The 19,928-nt window shown below is 39.5% G+C and overlaps 2 protein-coding genes across 4 annotated transcripts; both read left to right on the top strand.

The window, feature by feature from the left end:
* The first annotated feature begins 97 nt into the window (after window positions 1-97).
* LOC143851397 (uncharacterized) lies at window positions 98-7,999 on the top strand. Its single transcript, XM_077360812.1, has 3 exons — window positions 98-644; window positions 7,122-7,251; window positions 7,490-7,999. The coding sequence occupies exons 1-3, from the start codon at window positions 399-401 to the stop codon at window positions 7,651-7,653; spliced, it is 540 nt and encodes a 179-aa protein (XP_077216927.1). The 5' UTR covers window positions 98-398; the 3' UTR covers window positions 7,654-7,999.
* A 3,523-nt stretch (window positions 8,000-11,522) lies between these two features.
* On the top strand, window positions 11,523-19,139 carry LOC143851169 (E3 ubiquitin-protein ligase, putative (DUF1644)). Of its 3 annotated transcripts, XM_077360509.1 has the most exons (5): window positions 11,523-11,737; window positions 16,798-17,009; window positions 17,581-18,577; window positions 18,729-18,765; window positions 18,849-19,139. In XM_077360509.1, exons 3-4 carry the CDS (start codon window positions 17,664-17,666, stop codon window positions 18,763-18,765), a joined length of 951 nt encoding a protein of 316 aa, XP_077216624.1. In that variant the 5' UTR covers window positions 11,523-11,737; window positions 16,798-17,009; window positions 17,581-17,663; the 3' UTR covers window positions 18,849-19,139. The 3 variants fall into 3 exon arrangements, with proteins under 3 accessions (XP_077216624.1, XP_077216625.1, XP_077216626.1); XM_077360510.1 differs by lacking the exon at window positions 16,798-17,009; XM_077360511.1 differs by lacking the exon at window positions 16,798-17,009 and having other exon boundaries at window positions 17,544-18,577.
* The last annotated feature ends 789 nt before the right edge of the window (window positions 19,140-19,928 follow it).

Raw genomic sequence — 19,928 nt, 5'->3', positions numbered from 1 at the left:
AGGGTGTGGCCCGTAAAGTGCATTTTGAAAAATAATGGACCGTACGAGCTTACACCAGATAAAAACTCAGGTTTGTCAAAACCCTCGTCAAGCCCCACGCGCCCAAACGAAAGTGCCGTTCTACAGCAGTGCTAAATAGCACTTCCTTCCCCATTTTGTAGAAGCCAGGGAAATGCAATTTTGGAGTATAAAGCCCCATCCTTCTCTTCCTCTAATCCGTAGTAAAAAAATTATTTTGGGACTTGGGTCTTTTTCTCAATCAGCAAACCTAGCAACATCAGCCGTAGCAGAGGTTGTCTCTGAAGAGGAGAAACCCCACAGGTTTTTTCTCTTATCTAGAAGGCCTTCCCAAACCTGACCCCAAGCATGCCGAAAAGATAAGGGCGATCCATAAAGAGATGTCCGGTAAGAGCATCTCGGACAAATTGAGAAAAGACGGGCGAGTGCCGAGCATCCTGTTCGAGCAGGAGAAGGGAGAGGAGGGAGGTAATAAGATCCTAATCTCCGTACAGGGGAATCAGATATGGAAGCTAGTCAATCATCTTGGCTGTTCCTTCTTCCTCTCTAGGTTATTTGATTTGGAAGTCTACCCCCATTTTGACTCACCCGATCTCATTGAGAAAGTTCGCGTCTTGCCGCGAAAGGTTTATATATCCCTTCTTTCTTTTCTTTTCTTCTGCCATAATAGTCTGTTTGTTAGATTGATATGTGCATATAATTATGGTGTTTATTGGGTAGTTGTAATGTTGGTATTATATAGTTGTGGGAATGCATTTTTGGTTTGTGGGTGTTAGTTATTGCTTATGTGTCATGTATGTGGGAATGTGGGTTAATAGGGTAGTGATGTCTCGAACTTTGTGTTTGTATTTAAGGAGTTGTATCTGAATGAAAAGGTAGAGAATTTTACACCAAAGAAGGAAACTTTGTTTTTCAAGAGGGTGATGGTTCCTCTCGAATTGAACCGTTAGGAGGTTCAGTTGCCTTGAATCTACCTCTCTTCTCCTCTTCTATATCTTTTACTTTTTTATACTTGTGTTATGGCCAATTAGGCACGTAAAATAGATCAATCCTTCTCTGTCATTGAGTCAATACTGTTTTGTCTATAACTCATTGGATAAGGGTTACTGGTTATTCCCATGAGACGAAAATGGTCTGCTCTTTTACTTTTAGTGTTGTGTTTTTCATCTGAGTCGTCATCGGACTCTTCTGTTCTAGATTTCTATTTTGAAGCTTAAACTGATTCTAGTTAAAATGCAGTAACTTTATGATGCACGTCAAGTGACGTGCAGAAGCAATGCCTAATATGTCAGGTGGCTGATTCCAGTACTGGTTGTGAAACTAGTGAGTAGGATTGGGTTCTTGGATTAAGGTGGTTAAAAGGTGATTAAGTGTGTTGACAATGTAGTTGGGATGGAAGGTTTTGGAGTGGCCTATGAAGGTGCTAGGATCGAGTAACAACAAGGGGTTGATTTTTGGTGGTGAGAACACCTAAATAGTAGGGATGGTGGTTCGAATTTCAGGTGGTATTTCAGCAGGGTTGGGGCTGTTGAACGAGGGGAATAAGGGGTTGTTGGGGTTCTAAATGGCAGAAAGAAGAAGAAGTTGGACGTTTTTTTGGCTGAAATACAAATTGTTTGGGACTATTCAGTTGGGATGTGAACAGGTTATGGGAGGCTATTTTCTGGGTGGTTGATCAGTTGGTCTGTAGATGTAAATCATGGGGGTAAAGGAGGAAGGGAATTTGAGTGAGTTTTAGGGACTGATTTTATGTGAAAACCAGTAGTTTTGGGTGGAAAGTAGGCTGCAAGGTGATGGAAATATTTGTTAAGAAATATCACTAACGTAGCACCTTTCACGACATTTTCAATGTAGAAACTTAGAATCTTCTAATACACAAGGAGCCTAAGCGGTGTTTGAAATTGGCAAGCAAATTGGGCTGCCCGCTGCTCTAAATTATAAGGTTCAATAACCACAAGTTCAAATTCTTTCTCACAACTTTTAACAAACATATACCACGCAAGCTATAAGCATTAGTTATTCACACTCATAACAGGTCAAGGTTCGGAGTTCTCTGAAACAACTATTATCTCATATAACAGCCACCGCAAGATACACGAGCATTTATTCTGCCATGGCAGACTTCTGCTATGGGATGGTTATATAGTTCTCAGTTCCTTTTTTCTTTAATGGTAACAAATTTCATTAAAGAAAAGGGGAAGACTGAGGAAGTCCGCCCAATAGTTCTCAGTTCCTTTAAATCAAAGAAAAGCTACTACTACTCCAATAAGATTCCTTCCAAACAGTTACAGTGAGAGGCTTCTAAAACACATACAAGTCAATCGTGTATTAGGAATGTTAGCGGTTTGCCCTGTCAATAGTTGACCATTCTATGGCAGTTCTAATGGAATTGAAGTTTCCACATGGCCTCTACTCTTCCAGGAGTTTCCACTGGGAATGCTTTGCAAGAATTCCACATTCATGCTGAAATCAAAACTCAGGCAGAAAATGAGTTTTGTTTATGTAGCAAAAAACACAAAATGGAAACTGATAGAAAGGAAAAGTCAAGAACGCAGATAGAAAACTGAAGTGAATGATAAAAGAATTAAGAACGCCTGCATAAGATTTGAAGATTTTCTTCCAATCGAGGAGACAGACTGATTTTTTCTTGAAAATGTTTAATTTACATTCTGCATGCAACAAGAACAGCTAGAAAGGAGCCTAAGATTCTGAAAACTCCCCAGAGATCTTATCATAAAGCACTCCAAGAGGATACAACCTGCTGGAATTCTCACTCCAAGCAGAAAACAAGTCTTTCCTTCTTAAAATTCTATAAAATTCCCCTAAATGACAAGATTTTCCCCTACTTAAAACTATAGTTAGCATAAAGGACCAAAATACCCCTCAAAATATGAATGGAAAGACAAATTGTACTACAATTACCCTAGAAGAAACATGAAACCCATACACTTTGGCCTTGACCCACTCTATATTTGACTCCCCCCAGAAAAGAGCCTGTCCTCAAGCTCGATTCCTTCTTCCAAGAAGGGGTATAGTCCCAGGTCACTGGGCAACTAGCTTCTTCTACGTAAGTGACTGTGGATCTCCATATGCTTGCTGCAATCTTTATGAAAGCTTCTTCCACTAGGTGACAATGTATCTCCATATGATTGCTGAAATATTTAAACACATGAATTTTTATGCAAGGTAAGCGAAGACTTTAATAGTAGAGGAGAAAGATGTGAAGATACGACAACGGAAATTTTAAAATTCCACTGAAACCGACAATGATTTGAAATACATAATGAAACCGAAACGCATAGCGAAACTAAAACTGAGTGTGTTAGTAGTACACTATGGCAATATGTTTGTTACATAATTATATGGGATTTGCTGGCGCCCATCGCAGAAGGCATTTCGTGGATGAGCTTTTGCCTGTCAGAGCAGCCACCTCATGAATGAAGACAAAATCTTCTGAAAAGTGAGCCTGTGTGGCTGCTCTCACATGCAACAGCCCATCTGCGAAATGCCTTTTGCGATGGATGCTAGCAGATCCCTAATTATATTTATATCATTTGTATGTGAAATGTGGTGTGTATATCAAGGATAGAGTCAGAGGTTGGTGATGAAGTTACTGAAATATGAATATCAAGGTTACTCAGAGATTGAGAAGATTTGAAATGGTGGAAGCAGTGATGAGGGATACTGCGGAAGAAGTAGATCCTCTGAGAATGATAAAATCAGATTTGGTGAGGAAGGGTGGTACAGGAAATGGAGATAGAGCTGGGAGAAATGAGAAGAGAAGGATAGAGTCGGAGGTTGGTGATGAAGAAGACTCCGTTGGCCGGTGGGATATGGTTAAAGGAAAAAAGAAGTCAAGCAATACGATAAGGCCGAGGAGGAACGGCATCGTTGAAATTTGAGAGATTGGTGCTGCCACAAGTGCCGGTATCATAGTTGGAGGTGTGGCAAAGTACAGTCTTGTCGGGATCGAAACTTCCCAGTCAAAGAGGGTTGGGGCCCTAGTGTCCAACTCTTGGTAGCATGCATTCAAAAAGGTTGATAAGGATCCCAAGAGGCGAAGAGGGCAGAGGATGTCACAAACTAGATGCAGATGGAGGTCAATGTGGTCAACCCTCGTATGTTGCTTTTCGGTGGGAGTGCGAGCAACATAACATTTCTCGATCAAAGACAAATCTCTTTTTTGACAACATCATATGGGGAAGACTTGCAGACCAATGGTTACGATCGGCCTAGCTCCTGGAGTTGTGGCTGGCTAAAACAAGCGAGATCAAAGGGAAAATCTGCATAACTGGTATCGATTCTTTTGAGGTGATCATATCTCCTCCTGCGAATTCCAATAGAGCCAAGTCAGCGACGGTGAGAGTTTGGAAAAGCAAAGTCAGGGAACCCTTTCATTGAACTGGATCTTTGGGCCAGGAGGAAATCACTACTGTTTGATGTGTGGTGGGAGGTAAAGGGGGTTCCCCGCAGGCATTGACAACAGAAAACTTCCTCGAGATTGGTATTAAGATTTTTTTTGAATGGCAGATTGGTATTAAGATTTGAAAATTGGTTTCTCTTGACAGACTGTGTTACCCGGCTATTGGGTGCGAAGCGGCCTTTTATGTGCCAAAACATCAGAGAGTTTTGCCTAGCTTTTGTAGAATTTTCAATTTTCGGTTGTAAGAGATGAGGAGATTTATTGGGTCTAGGCCGGAAGAGAAGAATATCTATGTATGTTGATAATATGTCTAGAAAATTGGATTCCTGCAACCACACTCTCGAAGGTAGCTAGAGAAAGGCAACAGGCCCTAGGTTGATTTTCCATGGGCTGCTGTCAGCAGAGGATGTGGGCGAAGAATCTTGGATCCCTTGGCATCGATGCAGTGACCGTTTAGATCAAGATGGAGTTGATTCGACGGTCTGATGTGAGTTATCAAAACCCTTATATGTAAGGAATGTGCATTGGAAGTGAGTGCTGGAGTTAATCTGATTACATTTGATCGTATTAATTAATTATGGATCGGATTTTGAAATTCAAAATGGAGCTATAGCGCCATATTCTTACATTGGGAAGGATCCCTCTTACAACGGCTTTTTTAGCAAGCTACGCCAACATGGAGAACATTCCCTCGGGTTGCGGATAGCTGGCACCAGTCTACCATGGCCCTTTGCAATGTCCCTTTAGTTGTGGCTGGATATTTGGGCACCCCTCAACTTTTGGAAGTTAGTGGTGGGATTCCTGCCGTAGTGGACCTAACTCTCAGTGGGTTTCCTCTTCAGTCTAGCGTCGAAAGTTAGAGAGTGGATATTCTCGAGGCATCACATATAGAGGAAGCCTGTGCTAAACTTCTTGGCAAGTTGGGAAGGATTTTTTTTTGGAGTCGTCTCAGCCGAGAGTTCTGCCATAGAATAGTGGGGGCTCCATTGGAGGATAGGTCGATTGGAGACGGGAATGCCTTTCAATTTATCCGGTAAACTACTTGGGACTCTTGTAGCCCATGCCGGAGTCATCATATTCTGGGCCGGAACAATGAACCTATTTGAAGTGGCTCATTTCTCACCCGAGAAAGCCATATATTAGTAAGGATTTATTTGAGTTACCCATCTACTTACTCTAGGTTGGGGGTAGGTCCGAGTGGGAAGTTATAGACACCTTTCCATGCTTTGTATCGGGAGTACTTCACTTGATATCCCTTCTCGCCATCCCTGCCATTGAAGTCGAGGAGTTTGGAGACAGTTAACCATGGCAAATTTACCCTCATTTCTCTTGTTTTTTCATATTAGAGTCTAGTAGGGTCTGGGGTGCAACGTGGGCCTCACTTGACTTGAAGTTGAAAAATGTTCTCTGGTATGTCTTCTTGTCATGGGGGACTTGATCCCGTCGAGTGTAATGAACCTGCTGCATCTTTGAAGGTTTTCTGATATTACTCGTCGTTCGACTCACATAATATGCACCTCCACCGCTCCATTTGATGTGCCTGGGATAGTACGTTGTCTAGGCAATAAAAATGAATTGATTGAACTCAACACTCCTTGCAATGAATAAGGAATTTAGCAAATCCCGCATCAATGCACAGTTGACAAACAACTAATTAATTTGGTTTCCTTAGTGGTAACTTATGACATGCAGGGGCTTTTCGTGGCTCTTTTGATGCCTCCAATTGACACTCCAGTTGTGCAATTTGTTCAAAAAGCTTTGACACAAGGTTGTTCCTTTGATCAATGTTCTTCCTCTTCCAAAGACCCTGTTGCAGTTTGTAGGCATCCAAGGCTTTTTCTCGGATACTCAATTGATGCAGGGCGGATCTATGGAAGGGAGATTCGAGATTCTAGGTAACGTCAGATCTCGATGTTTCCTAAAACATGCAGGTTTTGATAATCCTTGGGTCTAGATCTGAGTGTAAGTCAAGATCGTCCGTTGGATCTTAACGAAATTTGGATATATGTTGGAACAGCCTTAACGAAAGACCATACTGAAGTGTGAGGTCAATATGCGCATATGGTTTCAGATCTGGTTATTTTCTAGATTTCTGTATTTTGTTTTCAATCTCAGAAATAGATCCAATTCCAGATTAAGATCTAGATGGAACTTTGATTGACGTCCCAAAGAGTTTTTCTAGAGTCTCCCTTCCATAGATCTCTCATGTATCATCCTTGGATGAGAATTCAAACAAGGTAAAACTTAGTCTGACTCAGGTGAACGTGAATCGATGATGGATGCGAGAAATTTTTAAACTGTGGGTGAATGTAAAGACGGAAAAGAAGAGAAAAGAATGAATAGCCCTAAGAATCATTAAGGCAAGCCTCACAGAATATTTGAGGAAGAAGGTGTTCAAGTCAGGACTCATGACTTGTCTTCTCTCCTTTATATCACTTAACACCAATTATTTGCAATCCATTCTTCATGCATTGGCCACACTGAGTAGCCTAGCCAAGCTTTTACTTTTATGTAGTGATTTTTTGAACGTAAATCCCAAAATTTATGTTGGACTTGACATCAATAACCATTTCATATTTTAGGACCTTAGAAATGTTGACTCATTTTGCTTTCATTTCTTTTTAGCTGCTACAGAATTTTATGTTTATCATCTGAAATGCATCTTACTGGAATCTGATAGCTACATCCCCACTCGGGAATGGATGCAGTACTTAGTGTTACGTTCATGAGAGCCCCTTCACATGCTTTACTGAAGGTGGATGTTCCCCTTGTATTCAGAGGAGAAGGTGTATGCCCTGGATTGAGAAAAGGTATGAAAACATTCGTTTCCACAATTATGTTTTTCTTGCAACTAAAATTTCAAATCTATGGGGGTCATGGCTAGTTTTCATGTGAATTTCAAGGCATGGCCAAATAATCTCATTTTTGTCCCTTCCTGCAAGCCTGCACTTCTTTGCCTCCAAAATGGGTTTTCTCTAGAAAACATTTGTCTTGTTTTCTCTAGTGTGTTATTATCGTTCATGTAGTTAATATTATTATACTTCACAGGGGCTTATTTGAACACCATAAAAAGGACTATTAGATATCTTTGCCCTGCTGACATTGTGCCTCCCTACATTGATGTGGATTTGAGTGAGTTGGATGTGGGTCAGAAGGTTGTTATGGGAGACCTCAAGGTTCATCCTGCACTACGGCTTCTTCGGTCACCGTAGGAACCTGTTTGTAAGATTATGGGATCGAGGGCCTCCCAAGAACCACAGAAATCTAAGTGAGGGTTTTGCTTCAGAATTTGGTAGCCCATAGTCTTCCTTCATTGATATCAAGAATATGTGGCTAATATTTCTTGTTTCTTGTTCGTGATTAGTAGTTCTCAAATAGATAAGATCTAATGCATCAGCAGTTTTCTATCATAATACTAACAATCCATTTTAGTCTTGAGCATTATGAAGGAGTACCATGTGAGTGGCCACTCCGCCAGTTTGCTGGTGGTTAATTTCTTGATGGCCTGTTTTTATAACTGTTTCTGTGTTATGCCATTCCCTTGTTAGATAATTTGCAGTTATGCGTAATGGTGCCATGATGCCTCATCTTTAGAGGGTCGAATTCATTGCAGTGATCTGTTGTTATAATGTTTAAAAGTATTGTTATTTGCTGCGTGTTATCCATCATCTTCCACTCACTGAATAATTAAATTCAACTGTCGTAGGTCAAATGCCACCTTAAGGGTTTAACTATGAAGACTTCTTTGTTGTTCTGGGTTGATTTGCATAGATACATATTAATGCATACACCATGGAAATGATTTTTCACTTCTCTATTTTGGGGGTTCTATCGCAAATTCGTTACCTGTCTCGACAAGGGCTAGATTGGCCGTGGACTCAGATTCTGGGCAGCGTTGAAGATGCAGCGTGTTAATTGGGTTGGTCACCTACAACCAATGGTGGTAGAGGGGCTTGATCGAAGGCAATTGCAAGACATTGCTTCCCCATAGCTTTTTTGAAGATAGGTATTTCGATACAGAGGAATGGTTCCAAGGGCTAGCCGTTGTAGCTCAACGGTTTTAAGTGTGTTACTACTACTACAACTCTTCAGAAGGTTGCTGTCTTTATAGTGTGCAACTAGAAATATGATGGGATCCACATAAATTAGATGATCTAAGCCGTTCATTTCTTGGGTCCCAACGTAAAATAGGCTATGCCCCCCCAAATCTTCTCCACAGGATGCTCTTAACCCTCCGATTTGTGGAGTTTTCTATTTTATGCCGTCCATTTTAAGCCTCTCCAAATTAAGGGGTTGCGATGATCCTACGGAGAATATTTATTTTTGGGCGGCAGTCTATTTGCATCAGCTCCGACAGATGAATGGTTTAGATCATCCAATTATGTGGGCCGCACTGTACTCTTCACCGTGTAAAAACTCCCGAAACACACCTTAAACTTTTTTCAATAAATACGTTATCTTGCATACTTGACTTAATCTGCAGATCTTGCATCTGCAAGTACGACATTGTTTCAATTAAACATTACAAAAAGGGAAATGTTATCCGCACTACTGTATTTTGCTGAGGGCACTCCTCACTTTATAAAAGTACGGTATGGCATGCACCATAGGATGATCCAAACTGTCCATTAGATGGGCCACAACCTAAATCCCCAACAATCATTTCCATAGGTTGATCCTAACCCTTCGATCTATAGAAGGTTAGGATCAACCCTCTAACATTCAGATCGGAGGGTTAGGATTAACATATGGAAATGCCTTTTGGGGCACAACCTATTTAGGCTTTGGCCCATCTAATGGACGGTTTGGAACATCCTATGGTGCGGGCCATACCATACTTTTAATAATGTGACGAGTGCCCTCATCAAAATATGGTAGTGCGGATAACATTTCCTTACAAAACACTGGATGTATGTATTCAAGTGCATTAGGTGATCATATTTAACTTATCCGCATTATGAGGAATGATAGGCTGAAGGGTGCCCTTGCAAAAACAATCTACAAGGGCTCCCCCATTTGGTCCTTATTCATAATGTATTCAAGTGAGGTGGTTCATTTCTTTTATTAGTGTTATAAGAGGACGAAGGGGTGGAGGATGGGCAGATCGGGTGAGATGAACTACTAAACACAAGAGAGTTGGAGGAAAGTATATGAAAAATGATTTCTTGAGTCTTTGCTTGCTTGTGTGGCGAAGAAAGAGAGAATTAAAATAGAGATTAACATGGAATGGGAACAATAAGAAAGTGAAACCGACTAAAGATTTACAAATTAATGGTAGTTTATTTTAAGTAATTTTGAACAGGGATTTGCTAGGGACCATCGCAGAAGGCATTTTGCAGGCTGGCTGTTGCATGTGTGAGCAGCCACACAGGCTCACTTTTCAACATATTTTGTCTTATTCAATTGATTCATCTGTGGTGGCTGCTCTCTCATGCAACAGCTGGCTCGCGAAATGCCTTCACAATGGTCCCTAGCAAATCCCCACTAATTAATATAGGTGCAATGGTCCTTTTTTAAAAAAAAAATTAAAATTAATTTACAAGGCAACAAGCATCCAAACACAAGATGAGTACTTTTTCAAGATTTTTATTATTTCGCATTTGTTGAACCAAATGATGAGGAAGGTTTTCTTGGAAAGTGATGAAAAGGAAAAGATTTTCTTAGAAAGCCCTTGTATGGGTGGAAAACTTTCCTGCCATCCAAACTCGCCCTCATAAAAGGGTGGTTAATAAATAAAAGGTGTTCGCCTGTGTAGACAGTCACAATTAATAATTGAAAGGGAATGACATATTCTCCCTATTTTCTTTCCCGGGCTACCCCTGTAGTAGGGGTGCAACTCGGGTCATTTTGGGAATGCGGGTTGAGCTTTTAGCCTTTTACCTTAAAATCGGGTAATCGGGGTTGGGTTCAGGCAAGGTTTAAAATTTCGATTTCGTTACCGGTTTCGGACTTCCAAAAAACCGAAATTTCGTTCGAAATTTGGTACTCACGTTCGAAATTCCGGAGAGAAATTCCAAAATTTCAGCCGAAATTCTGAAATTTTGTAATGTTTTTTTTAAAAAAATAAAAAAGGCATTTTCTCGAATGGCGAAATTTCTAATTTCGCCAAATACCGGTTTTGGTCCCCCTGAAATCCGAAATTTCGGATTTCGGTTGAAAATTAAAAGCATGGGTGCAGGTTGATTCCAATTCAATTTTCAAAGGTTGTGTTCGGCAACCATCTAGATGATTGCTTCGGCCTTTTTAAGGGATAGAGAATGAGAAAAAATCGGAATCCCTAAAATCTTGTTCCGCTCACCCGACCCATCATGATTCCGTTTCTATATATCCTGCTTTTGCACTTTTTTCACCCTAAAAAAGACGGGATTCTGGGGAGCAACTCGGCCAATCCTTTTCTCCCCTGTTTATTCGGCCAAGAATGAGAAGCCTTGTCCAACACACCCTGACAATTTTACCTGGGTTCCAACAAACTGGCCCGATCAATACCATTTGGCCACCAGTTAATTGCACCCGTACCTTAAAAAAAATGAGTCATAAATAAACCAGAGGGCGTGGGCTCAGAAAGAAACTGGGCGAATATATCAATTGAATCCTAACCATCACCATGGGGGCCGCACATAGGACATGTTTGTGTAACTACGACCCTTGATAGGATTGATTGCATTTGCCCATTGTAACAACGGTCTTAATCACAACAATGTGTCACATGTGGGGCCAATGCAAAGACGCATATTCAATTATTCATCGAACCTGATGAATAATAGGGTCAGGATAATGCAGAGGATGTGCACCGTTGGATCATCATCAGACAGTGGGCCCATACAAACACACATTTGCATGTTATTAAGAGTAAGACTGTAAGAGCGTGCACCATATCTGAAGCCACATCGCATCCATCGTCTTATCTTTTCCATTTATGTTTTTCTCCACGTGCACAACCTCACGTGACAGATAGTAAATGAGTAAGACAAAATCTGTTGAAAAGTGAGCCCGTGTGGCTGTTCTTTCATCCAAAAGCCATCTGCGAAATGGCTTCCTACGAAATTCCCTAGCAAATCCCTAATAAATAAGAGTATAAATGGAGAAGAAAGACATTTTCCGAAGAAAACGGACCTCCGAATCTGCATAGCAGCATTTTCCCACCTTGCCGACGACTCCACCGAGATGAACAAAATCCCCATCTCTCACTCTCTCTGGGAAATTTAGGGTTTTCTCCTATTTCTTTTCTCTGTTCATTTTTTTTTGGAGATTTAGGGTTTCAGCTCTAACTCACAAGGCCTCTGCTAAGAAATCAAGGTTCGTTCCCGTTATCTTGATAGAAAGATATGCTTGCGCTTCATCAGCGATGATTTTTCTTTTGATTTTTTTTTATAAATATTGTAATACTTTATATTATTAATTATGTTCTGGATTGTTTCTTGAATCGTCTATGGTAGATCATAGGCTCTTGTTGAATCTTCTCTCACCGTTTTTACTAGCCATAGATACTTTTTTTGTCTCAGAGAAACCCTAAACCATAGATCCTTTTATTGTCTAAGAGAAACCCTAAACCATATGGTTCGATCATCGATGAGTCAGTATGCATCTTGCCTGAATTTTGATAACATATCATCTGAGTGCTTTATTTGGAATAGAAGTGCATTTGAGTTGTCTGAAAGAATTGGGATTTTTATTTCTTTAGATTGCTTGAAATGGATGATATCATTGGGCTATGTGTTGTTGATGATATTATTGGGCTTCCATGTACGATTATTTCTGGTTTTAATGATCATTCTTCCGGATCGAGAATAATATTAGGCACACTCTTAAAATATGAGTGCTACTTCTAAAGATTTTATTTGAAGTTTTTTTAAGCTATAGATGCATGTTAATTTGAGAAAATAAATTCAGTTTTTCTGACCTTGCCCTTTGACTGATCCAAGGACCAAGGTTTAAAATTTCGGTTTCGGTACTTGAAATTTCGGTCAAAACACGAAATGAATATTTTATTTAATATTAAAATATTAAATTAATATTTAAAAAACTGTTTTTTTGGGTCAAATTTCGGAAAAACCGAAATTTTGACCGAAATAAATGACCGTTTTGGTTTTGGTCAATTTCGGTGTCGGTCTCCACGGAAATCCGAAGTCGAAATTTTAAACCATGCCAAGGACTACGTCACACTAATACAAAGAGAGGATTTGCGTATTTCTCTTATGGTATAGTTTCGGTTGTTAATTTGATATGTAGCAGAGGGATGATACTCATCTAACAATGATAGAGCATTCATAAACTCAACAATATCACTTAAAGAAGCAAACAAGAAAATGAGTAGATTTTCTATGATAATATTCTTAAAGTAGAAAATAAGTGAACAAAAAAGAAAACCTCAGATGTCTCTCTTTTCTTTCTTACATTTCTTCTTTACATAAAATACATGCAGTGATACTTCATTCCCATAATGGTATAACCTTTTAGAGAGCTACTGAGTGAACTTTCTAAATAACAGTCTGACTCCAACTTAACTTATGGAAGCTTATAGTTATAATTACTGATATATTCAACTAAACGCTACTCCAACTACTCAGTAATCAGTATATCCTATCAGTATCAACATGTTTATGTTTTCAATGACTCGCAACTCATTCACTCTCTCATAGTTGGCCCCTTATTAAAAGTCCCTTTTTCCCATCACTAAAGCCATTTCCATTATGATGAACAGTATATGTGATGACTTGATCACCCGTGAACAACGTCTTGCCTACCAATTGGAGTACCCATACTCCTAATGTACATGCTTCTGTGCTACTGTTTGGCCATAACTTCATATCAACCTAAGCAGCAAAGTGTATCGAATCCTTGCCATTCATTAATTGTAATCAAACCCAATAGGTGAAAGTATCCAACAAATTCACTGACCAAAAAACTTACGTCACTACTTTGGTATGCCTAAGAATAACAGTTTTCACCTCTACCAGAGTAATCCCACAAAGCAATGCCATAGTAATTCCATAAACCAATGTCCGTATCTATAGAGTACAGACCAAGGTTGCCAGGGCGGGAATCGAAAGCGGGATTCGATTCGGGATTCGAAAGCGGGAATCGAAGGCTCCGGGGGATGGTTGGAAGCGGGAATCGTGGGTTTGCCAGAGAGTCGACGGAGATTCGCCGGGGATTCATCGGGGATTCGTCGGAGATTCGCTGGGGAATCGCCGGGAGACGCTGGGGATTCGCCTGGGAATCGGGGTTCCTATAAAGTGGGAATCGGGGTTCCCATAAATTGGGAATCGGGGTTCCCATTAATTGGGAATCGGGGTTCCGACGAATCCGAACCCCGATTCCCAATTTTCGGGGATTCAAATCGAATCCCGAATCGGATTCGCGTTCCGGGGAATCGCGATTCTCTGCCTGGAGGAACGAATCATGCTTCCTTGGTACAGAATGATTACAAAAGTCACTTTTGATGGTACCGGTTTCGGACCTTTTGAAATTTCGGTCGAAATCTGGTACAAAAATAAAATAAAATAAAATTATTCATTATTAAATTTCGGTGAAATATTAAATTAATATTTAAAAAACAGATATTTTGTGTCAAATTTCGGAAAAACCGAAATTTCGACCGAAATTCCGAAATTTCAGCCGAAATAAATGACCATTTTCGGTTTTGTGTAGTTTCGGTGTCGGTCTCCACCGAAATTTCGGATTTCGGTCGAAATTTAAAACCATGCTTTTGATTCCAATAATAGTTGAGTAGACTAATACGGAGTCTTTCAAATAAATGCTTGGCAATACATGCACATTATCCGTGCAAAAACCACAAAGCACCTCTTACCTGATTCTACGATCCACCTCTCTTATATAAGGATTTCCTAAAAGCTGTTCAAGTCAACTTTCTCAACAACCTAACTTAATCTCACTACTAGAAAGTAATTAGCCAAACTAGTCACATGTTCAGCATCAGGATAGCAATCAAATTCAAAATTTTGGGACTAGCTTCAAACATCAAGTACAGAAACTAAAGAAAACAATAAAGTATTGTCAAATATCACAAATACAGAGAAAGGGTTATCAATTTTCAAAGTGTAACAATAGAATAGCTGGAAATCCATCAAAACATTATATATATATATATAGCTCCATTAAAAAAACATCTTTTTATAGCTCTTTTTTAATGTTGAAGGTTTATTAATAGAAGAACATATGACCGAGTAAATGTTTTGGGTGGACTTTCTCAGCCGGCCGTTTCCTATGAATGAAATCTGCTACTATTCAAAAAAGTAAAGTCGAAAGACCCAAAAGGTGCTATGCCTGGTATACCCTTCTTTTGCTAGTAAGTCAACTAGCTCATTAGCTTCTTGATCATGGTATGAGTGACTTGCTTCCTTCAATGAAGTCAAAAAATCTTCTTAATATATCTTTTTTTTTAAAGTAAAAATCTTCTTAATATATCAATTAGTCTTTATTGGAACTTAACCCCTTTTTTTTTATGATTGATGATAGAAAAATCAATGCCTTTGGTAGTTTCTGATAACATGCTTCATGTTTGGTAGCATGCTGGCTATAGCTGTAAATTTCGTTCGAAACTTTTCGGTAAATTTCGTCAAATTTCTTTAAATTTCAGTCAATTCCGGTCAATTTCGGTCGATTTCGGCCGAAACGGAATTTTCGTCATTTCGTTCCGGTTTTCGGCCGAAACCGAAATGTTTCGTCCATTTCGGACGAAACGAAACGAAATTTACAACTGTGATGCTGACTGAAATTGAATTTTGACTCACATTTCAGCATGTCGAGGTAGAATCCCCATACCTTGTCCACCTATATTTTGTTGATTTGTCGAGCTTTGCTAACACCTCTGGTTGAGTAGGAGCTTGATCCCTGCCCACAGTTTATTGATGGATTGACCCAGAGGATTATCAGCTTTCATTGGTTGAACTCCGGGTTGTTATCACATCAAGACTCTAGAGGCATCCAATCCATTCGATAATTTATGGCTTCTATTTGCCTCATCAAAGCTAGAAAATATCATACATAGCGTACCAGGTTCGTTCCTTCGGACACTACTTTGCTAATCCACACCAAGGTCATGATTTGTCTTTCTTTTCTTTTCTTTTTCCTATTGCATGGTAAGGTCATGATTTGTCATAGCAATGATTGTCAAAACAAGCCCTAGGAAGGAGCTTCCTTTATTACCAAATATGATGGATCCTCCACCTTAATGAAAAGAAAAGAAAAAGAACTCAAACTGGTGCAATGAAGCAATGGAATTAGCTTTATTAAATGTTGAAATGTAGAGAACAAGGGAATAAGGGCGGCCCAGTGCACAAGGCTCCCAGGGGAGGGCTAGATGTATGCAGCCTTAACCCTGCTTTGCAGAGAGGCTGTTTCAGTGACTCGAACCCGTGACCACAAGGTCACAAGGGAATAGAGATTAATAATTTTTTTGAGTGCTGTAGAAATTTATTCAAAATAAAGCAAAAACCTGAAAATAAGGATGACTGAGCTGGTCACCACGAAATGACATTCGAAAAGCACCTCATTCGCATTTGACTGCAGCCGAGGATAGAACTTGCCTCCATGTTCCCATCTAATCTCCCTCAATGGTCAAAGGACCTCCAAATGATTTCACAAAGGGAACCGACTACCAGCTTGATCTACATGCTTTCTAGGCCTGCCCACTCTTTCTTCGTTGTTTCAACATCACAAAAATTTACAATTTTCTAACTTGTTGAAAAAAATCCCCTCATCTCTATTATAATTGTCTCTACTTCCTTTGTTCGCAAATAAATCTTCATTTTACTTGACCGTGATTTGCGGATTTGATTGACGTGATTCTTGACCGTGTGGATTGCCATCCCATCCATTTCCAGCACAGTCGCTGTTCAGCCAATAGTGAGGCGGATCATTTAGCTAGGGACAGGGTGAATTGGGCTTCTTTGGAGATGGTTGATTTCCTTCCCCCCATAATTTTATTTTCTCACTGGATTCTCTTTTGTGTTGTACCCACCCCATGACCACCTGGGTATTGTGGTTTGTTTCTTCTTATAATATATCTCTCACTATTTAAAAAAAAAAAAGGCGCTTAGTCACTTAAGTGAATTGGAATAAAAGAGGACCCACTCTTCTCCGGTGCTACTATTCATGATACTATTCACGAAACTGTTTATGGTACTATTCACGTCGCTATTCATAAGGTTTTGTGGGGAGCTTTAAGTGAGGATATTTTTGTCAAAAGTAGGGACTTTTTAGTTTAGGGCTTTCAGCTCTCTGGGTTATTTTCTTTTATATGTATATGTGTGATGGAATTCAATATACACTGCATTCTATCGCGTCTTTATTCATTTAAACTGTTGATAATGGATGCTGTGTTCATTGTGAAGGTGATCTAGTCACTTCAAGGAAGACCTTCCTTTTCAATTATTTGGAAATAGTATTGGAAGAACCAAGTGTGAAAGGTCTTCCATTTTCTTCAGTAGATTGGTTTGAGGCACAGTTAATTTGTAAATCCAAAGGTAACTTATGCTTAAGGATCAGAGCTGTGAAGATGGAACACTGGATTTATGTTAATCTCTTCACTTGCTGAAATAGCCGAGTAAGATTCTCTTTGAATTCTTTTATTTCTGAATCCAAAATTTAGTCTTAAAATTATTAATGATGTTTACGAGTCACTTTCGCATTGATGACTTTTTGATTCATTAATTTTTTTATCTGTTTTAGGTTCTTGATTCTGTGTGTGCTCAAGTATGTTATGTGATTTGTATTCTTAAAATTATCAATGATGTTTATGAGTCACTTGGCATTGATGACTTTTTGAGTCATTATCTTTTTTTAACAGTTTTCGGTTCTCCATACTATGTCTACTCAAGTACGGTACATGAGTTGTATTGGTATGTCTTCATATTCGAAATGGGGAAAATAATTGCTGCCCTTTGTGTATTCCCATCCACTATCCAAGTAGCAATTGAAATTTCAAAATATTACCTGATTGTAGCTTTAGATTCTTACGTATCCTGTTGAACAAACATGACCAACTTTTTTTTCTATAAACATTGGGCTTTAGATTTTTTTTTTGACACAACGAATAGTTTGGTGAATATTTTTTCCTTTTTTTATTAAGAAATATCAGATCTGTTTATGGGATTTCTGGTTGATATCACGTCCAGGCATTTATATAACATTCCAACTTTCCAAGCTAAGTAACAAGCATGCCTTCTTCCATGAAAGATGTTATCTAGATAGGCTCATCATGTCGTCAGGCACTTCTAACAAGATGGGAAACCAATCCAATTCTTTCAATTTGGAGCATGTCCATTTGAATATTAACTGGGAAGATGTCACTTGCCCCATCTGTTTGGATTTCCCTCACAACGTAGTTCTCCTTCAGTGCTCCTCATATGAGAAAGGATGTCGACCATTCGTGTGCGACACAGACCACATGCACTCAAATTGTCTTGAAAGGTTCAAATGTGCAAATGGGATGTCAGTGGCAGGAAAGATCACCTCACCTTCAGACTCAACATCTGATGAAGGCAATCTATCCATGGGAATAGACTCTAGTGTACGACCAGCATGCCCATTATGTAGAGGAGAAGTGTCGGGGTGGGTGGTTGTTGAAAAGGCTCGTGTGCATTTAAATGCAAAAAAACGGTGCTGCCAGAGTGAAAATTGTACTTATGTCGCAAACTATTCAGAACTTCAAAAGCATGCTAATTTGAAGCATCCTCATGCACGGCCATCAGAAATAGATCCAGCTCGACAACTTGATTGGGAAAATTTTCAACAGTCCTCAGAGATCATTGATGTTTTGAGCACCATTCATTCAGAGGTACCACATGGCGTGGTGCTTGGGGATTACGTTATTGAGTATGGAGAAGAAGACACGGGAGATGAGTACGAGGATTTCCCTGGGGATGATGGGAACTGGTGGACTTCTTGTATTTTGTATCAGGTGTTTGATAACTTTAGGGCGTCGAGAAACCGACGAAGGTCCAGAGTCAGCGAAACAAGGAGAGGAGGGCAAAGGCGTTCAAGCTATGATGCTTCAAATTTGGATGATGGATCTGTGACTCCCGTAGACATTGGAGAGTATAGATTTGATGACACCGATGATGAGTTTGTGAGTAGAGTGGATGCTACTAGGGGGAGCTCTAGTCACCGCAGGTCAGTTTTGATGTGCAATACATGTTTTTATTACGAAAGTCATCACTGGCCCTCCCAATTTTAAATTCATCCGTCTAAAATTATATGGGATACTTTTTACAACATTCTAGACCCTTCCTCTTGACTTATTTGCTTTGTTTTTATTTTGCAGATACCGGAGGCGACGTTCTCGTTTCCAGGATCACTAGGTACCTTTGTACAACCTTGTTTTCTTTTTCTTCCCTTTTTCTTCTTTTTTATTTTTCTTAAGCTTCTGACTATTTTTACACAGTAACTATCTGGTGGTCTCTGATGCTCTGTCTATAACCTTGGACGTCCATCTTTCTTGTATCATATGGTCCTACAAATTCCTTGGTGTTGAAGAAATGTCGAAACATCAGTTTAGATTAAACATGTCAAGAATGCTCTAATACAATATGCCTACATTGGCGAAATTGCTGTTTAAATGTAATTTATCAGCATTACAATCTAGTTGTTCGTTTGTCAATGACCTGATAATGGTACTGCATATAAGCATCATGAGGACTCTCATGATCATATCACTTGCATGTTCTCTTGATAATTGCTAGATTCGTTGATCATGCTCACTATTCAAGTATTTCATCAGAGGAATGATGGACCGAAGGGGGTCCTTCAGTTTATCATTCCTCATCTCATTATAGTTAATACTAAAATTTTATTCTCAGCATGCAAAGTGAAAGGAAATGATTCTCTTCCCATTTAACTTCCTCCTTGCAAACGTTGCTTCTACCAATGAAATGAAAATTAAAAAAAAAATCCCCAAATTGTTGGAAAAGGGCTACAGACCACATGGTTTTTTAGATCTTGTTTAGGGTTATCTGGTTCTGATGCATTGTGCAAAGGGAAAAGTCTTTATATGGTCCGCACATAGGTGCAAGTATTTTTAAAAACAATTTGTTGGGCTCCGGCTTAAGGCCTTGCTCTGAAAATCATCTCCATATGATATACTGACCCTCAGATGTGTAGAGGTTTCTATAATGTCATATTGCTGGGTTAGGATCATTCTGTGGAGATGATTTTAGGGGCACGACCCATCTAAGTCGGGCCCAACAAATGAATGGTGAGTTAGTGCAATTATTAAAACAATCTAGTGTCAGTATAAGTAGCATTTTTCTCGTTTGAGGTACACATGCTAGCTAGTTTGATTTGGTTGGTGCGTGTCACTCAAGATCTTTGATCTCTACCCCTTCTTTGGTCACCACCCGTAGCCCATGGAAAAAATTGGATCATGATGGAGTCATTTTGAGAATGATTATGGACGAGTTCATGGCATATTAGAAGTAGAAGACGCTTTGGTGGGATCTCATTGAGTTTTGCCTTCATTGGTGTT

This window comes from Tasmannia lanceolata, unplaced genomic scaffold, assembly GCF_043159265.1.
Source record: "Tasmannia lanceolata isolate RefF3 unplaced genomic scaffold, GAP_Taslan_0.1 ptg000018l, whole genome shotgun sequence".
NCBI classification, from domain to species: domain Eukaryota; kingdom Viridiplantae; phylum Streptophyta; class Magnoliopsida; order Canellales; family Winteraceae; genus Tasmannia; species Tasmannia lanceolata.
Note: the sequence above shows the minus strand (reverse complement) of the source record. Positions and strands in the feature narration are given on the sequence as shown.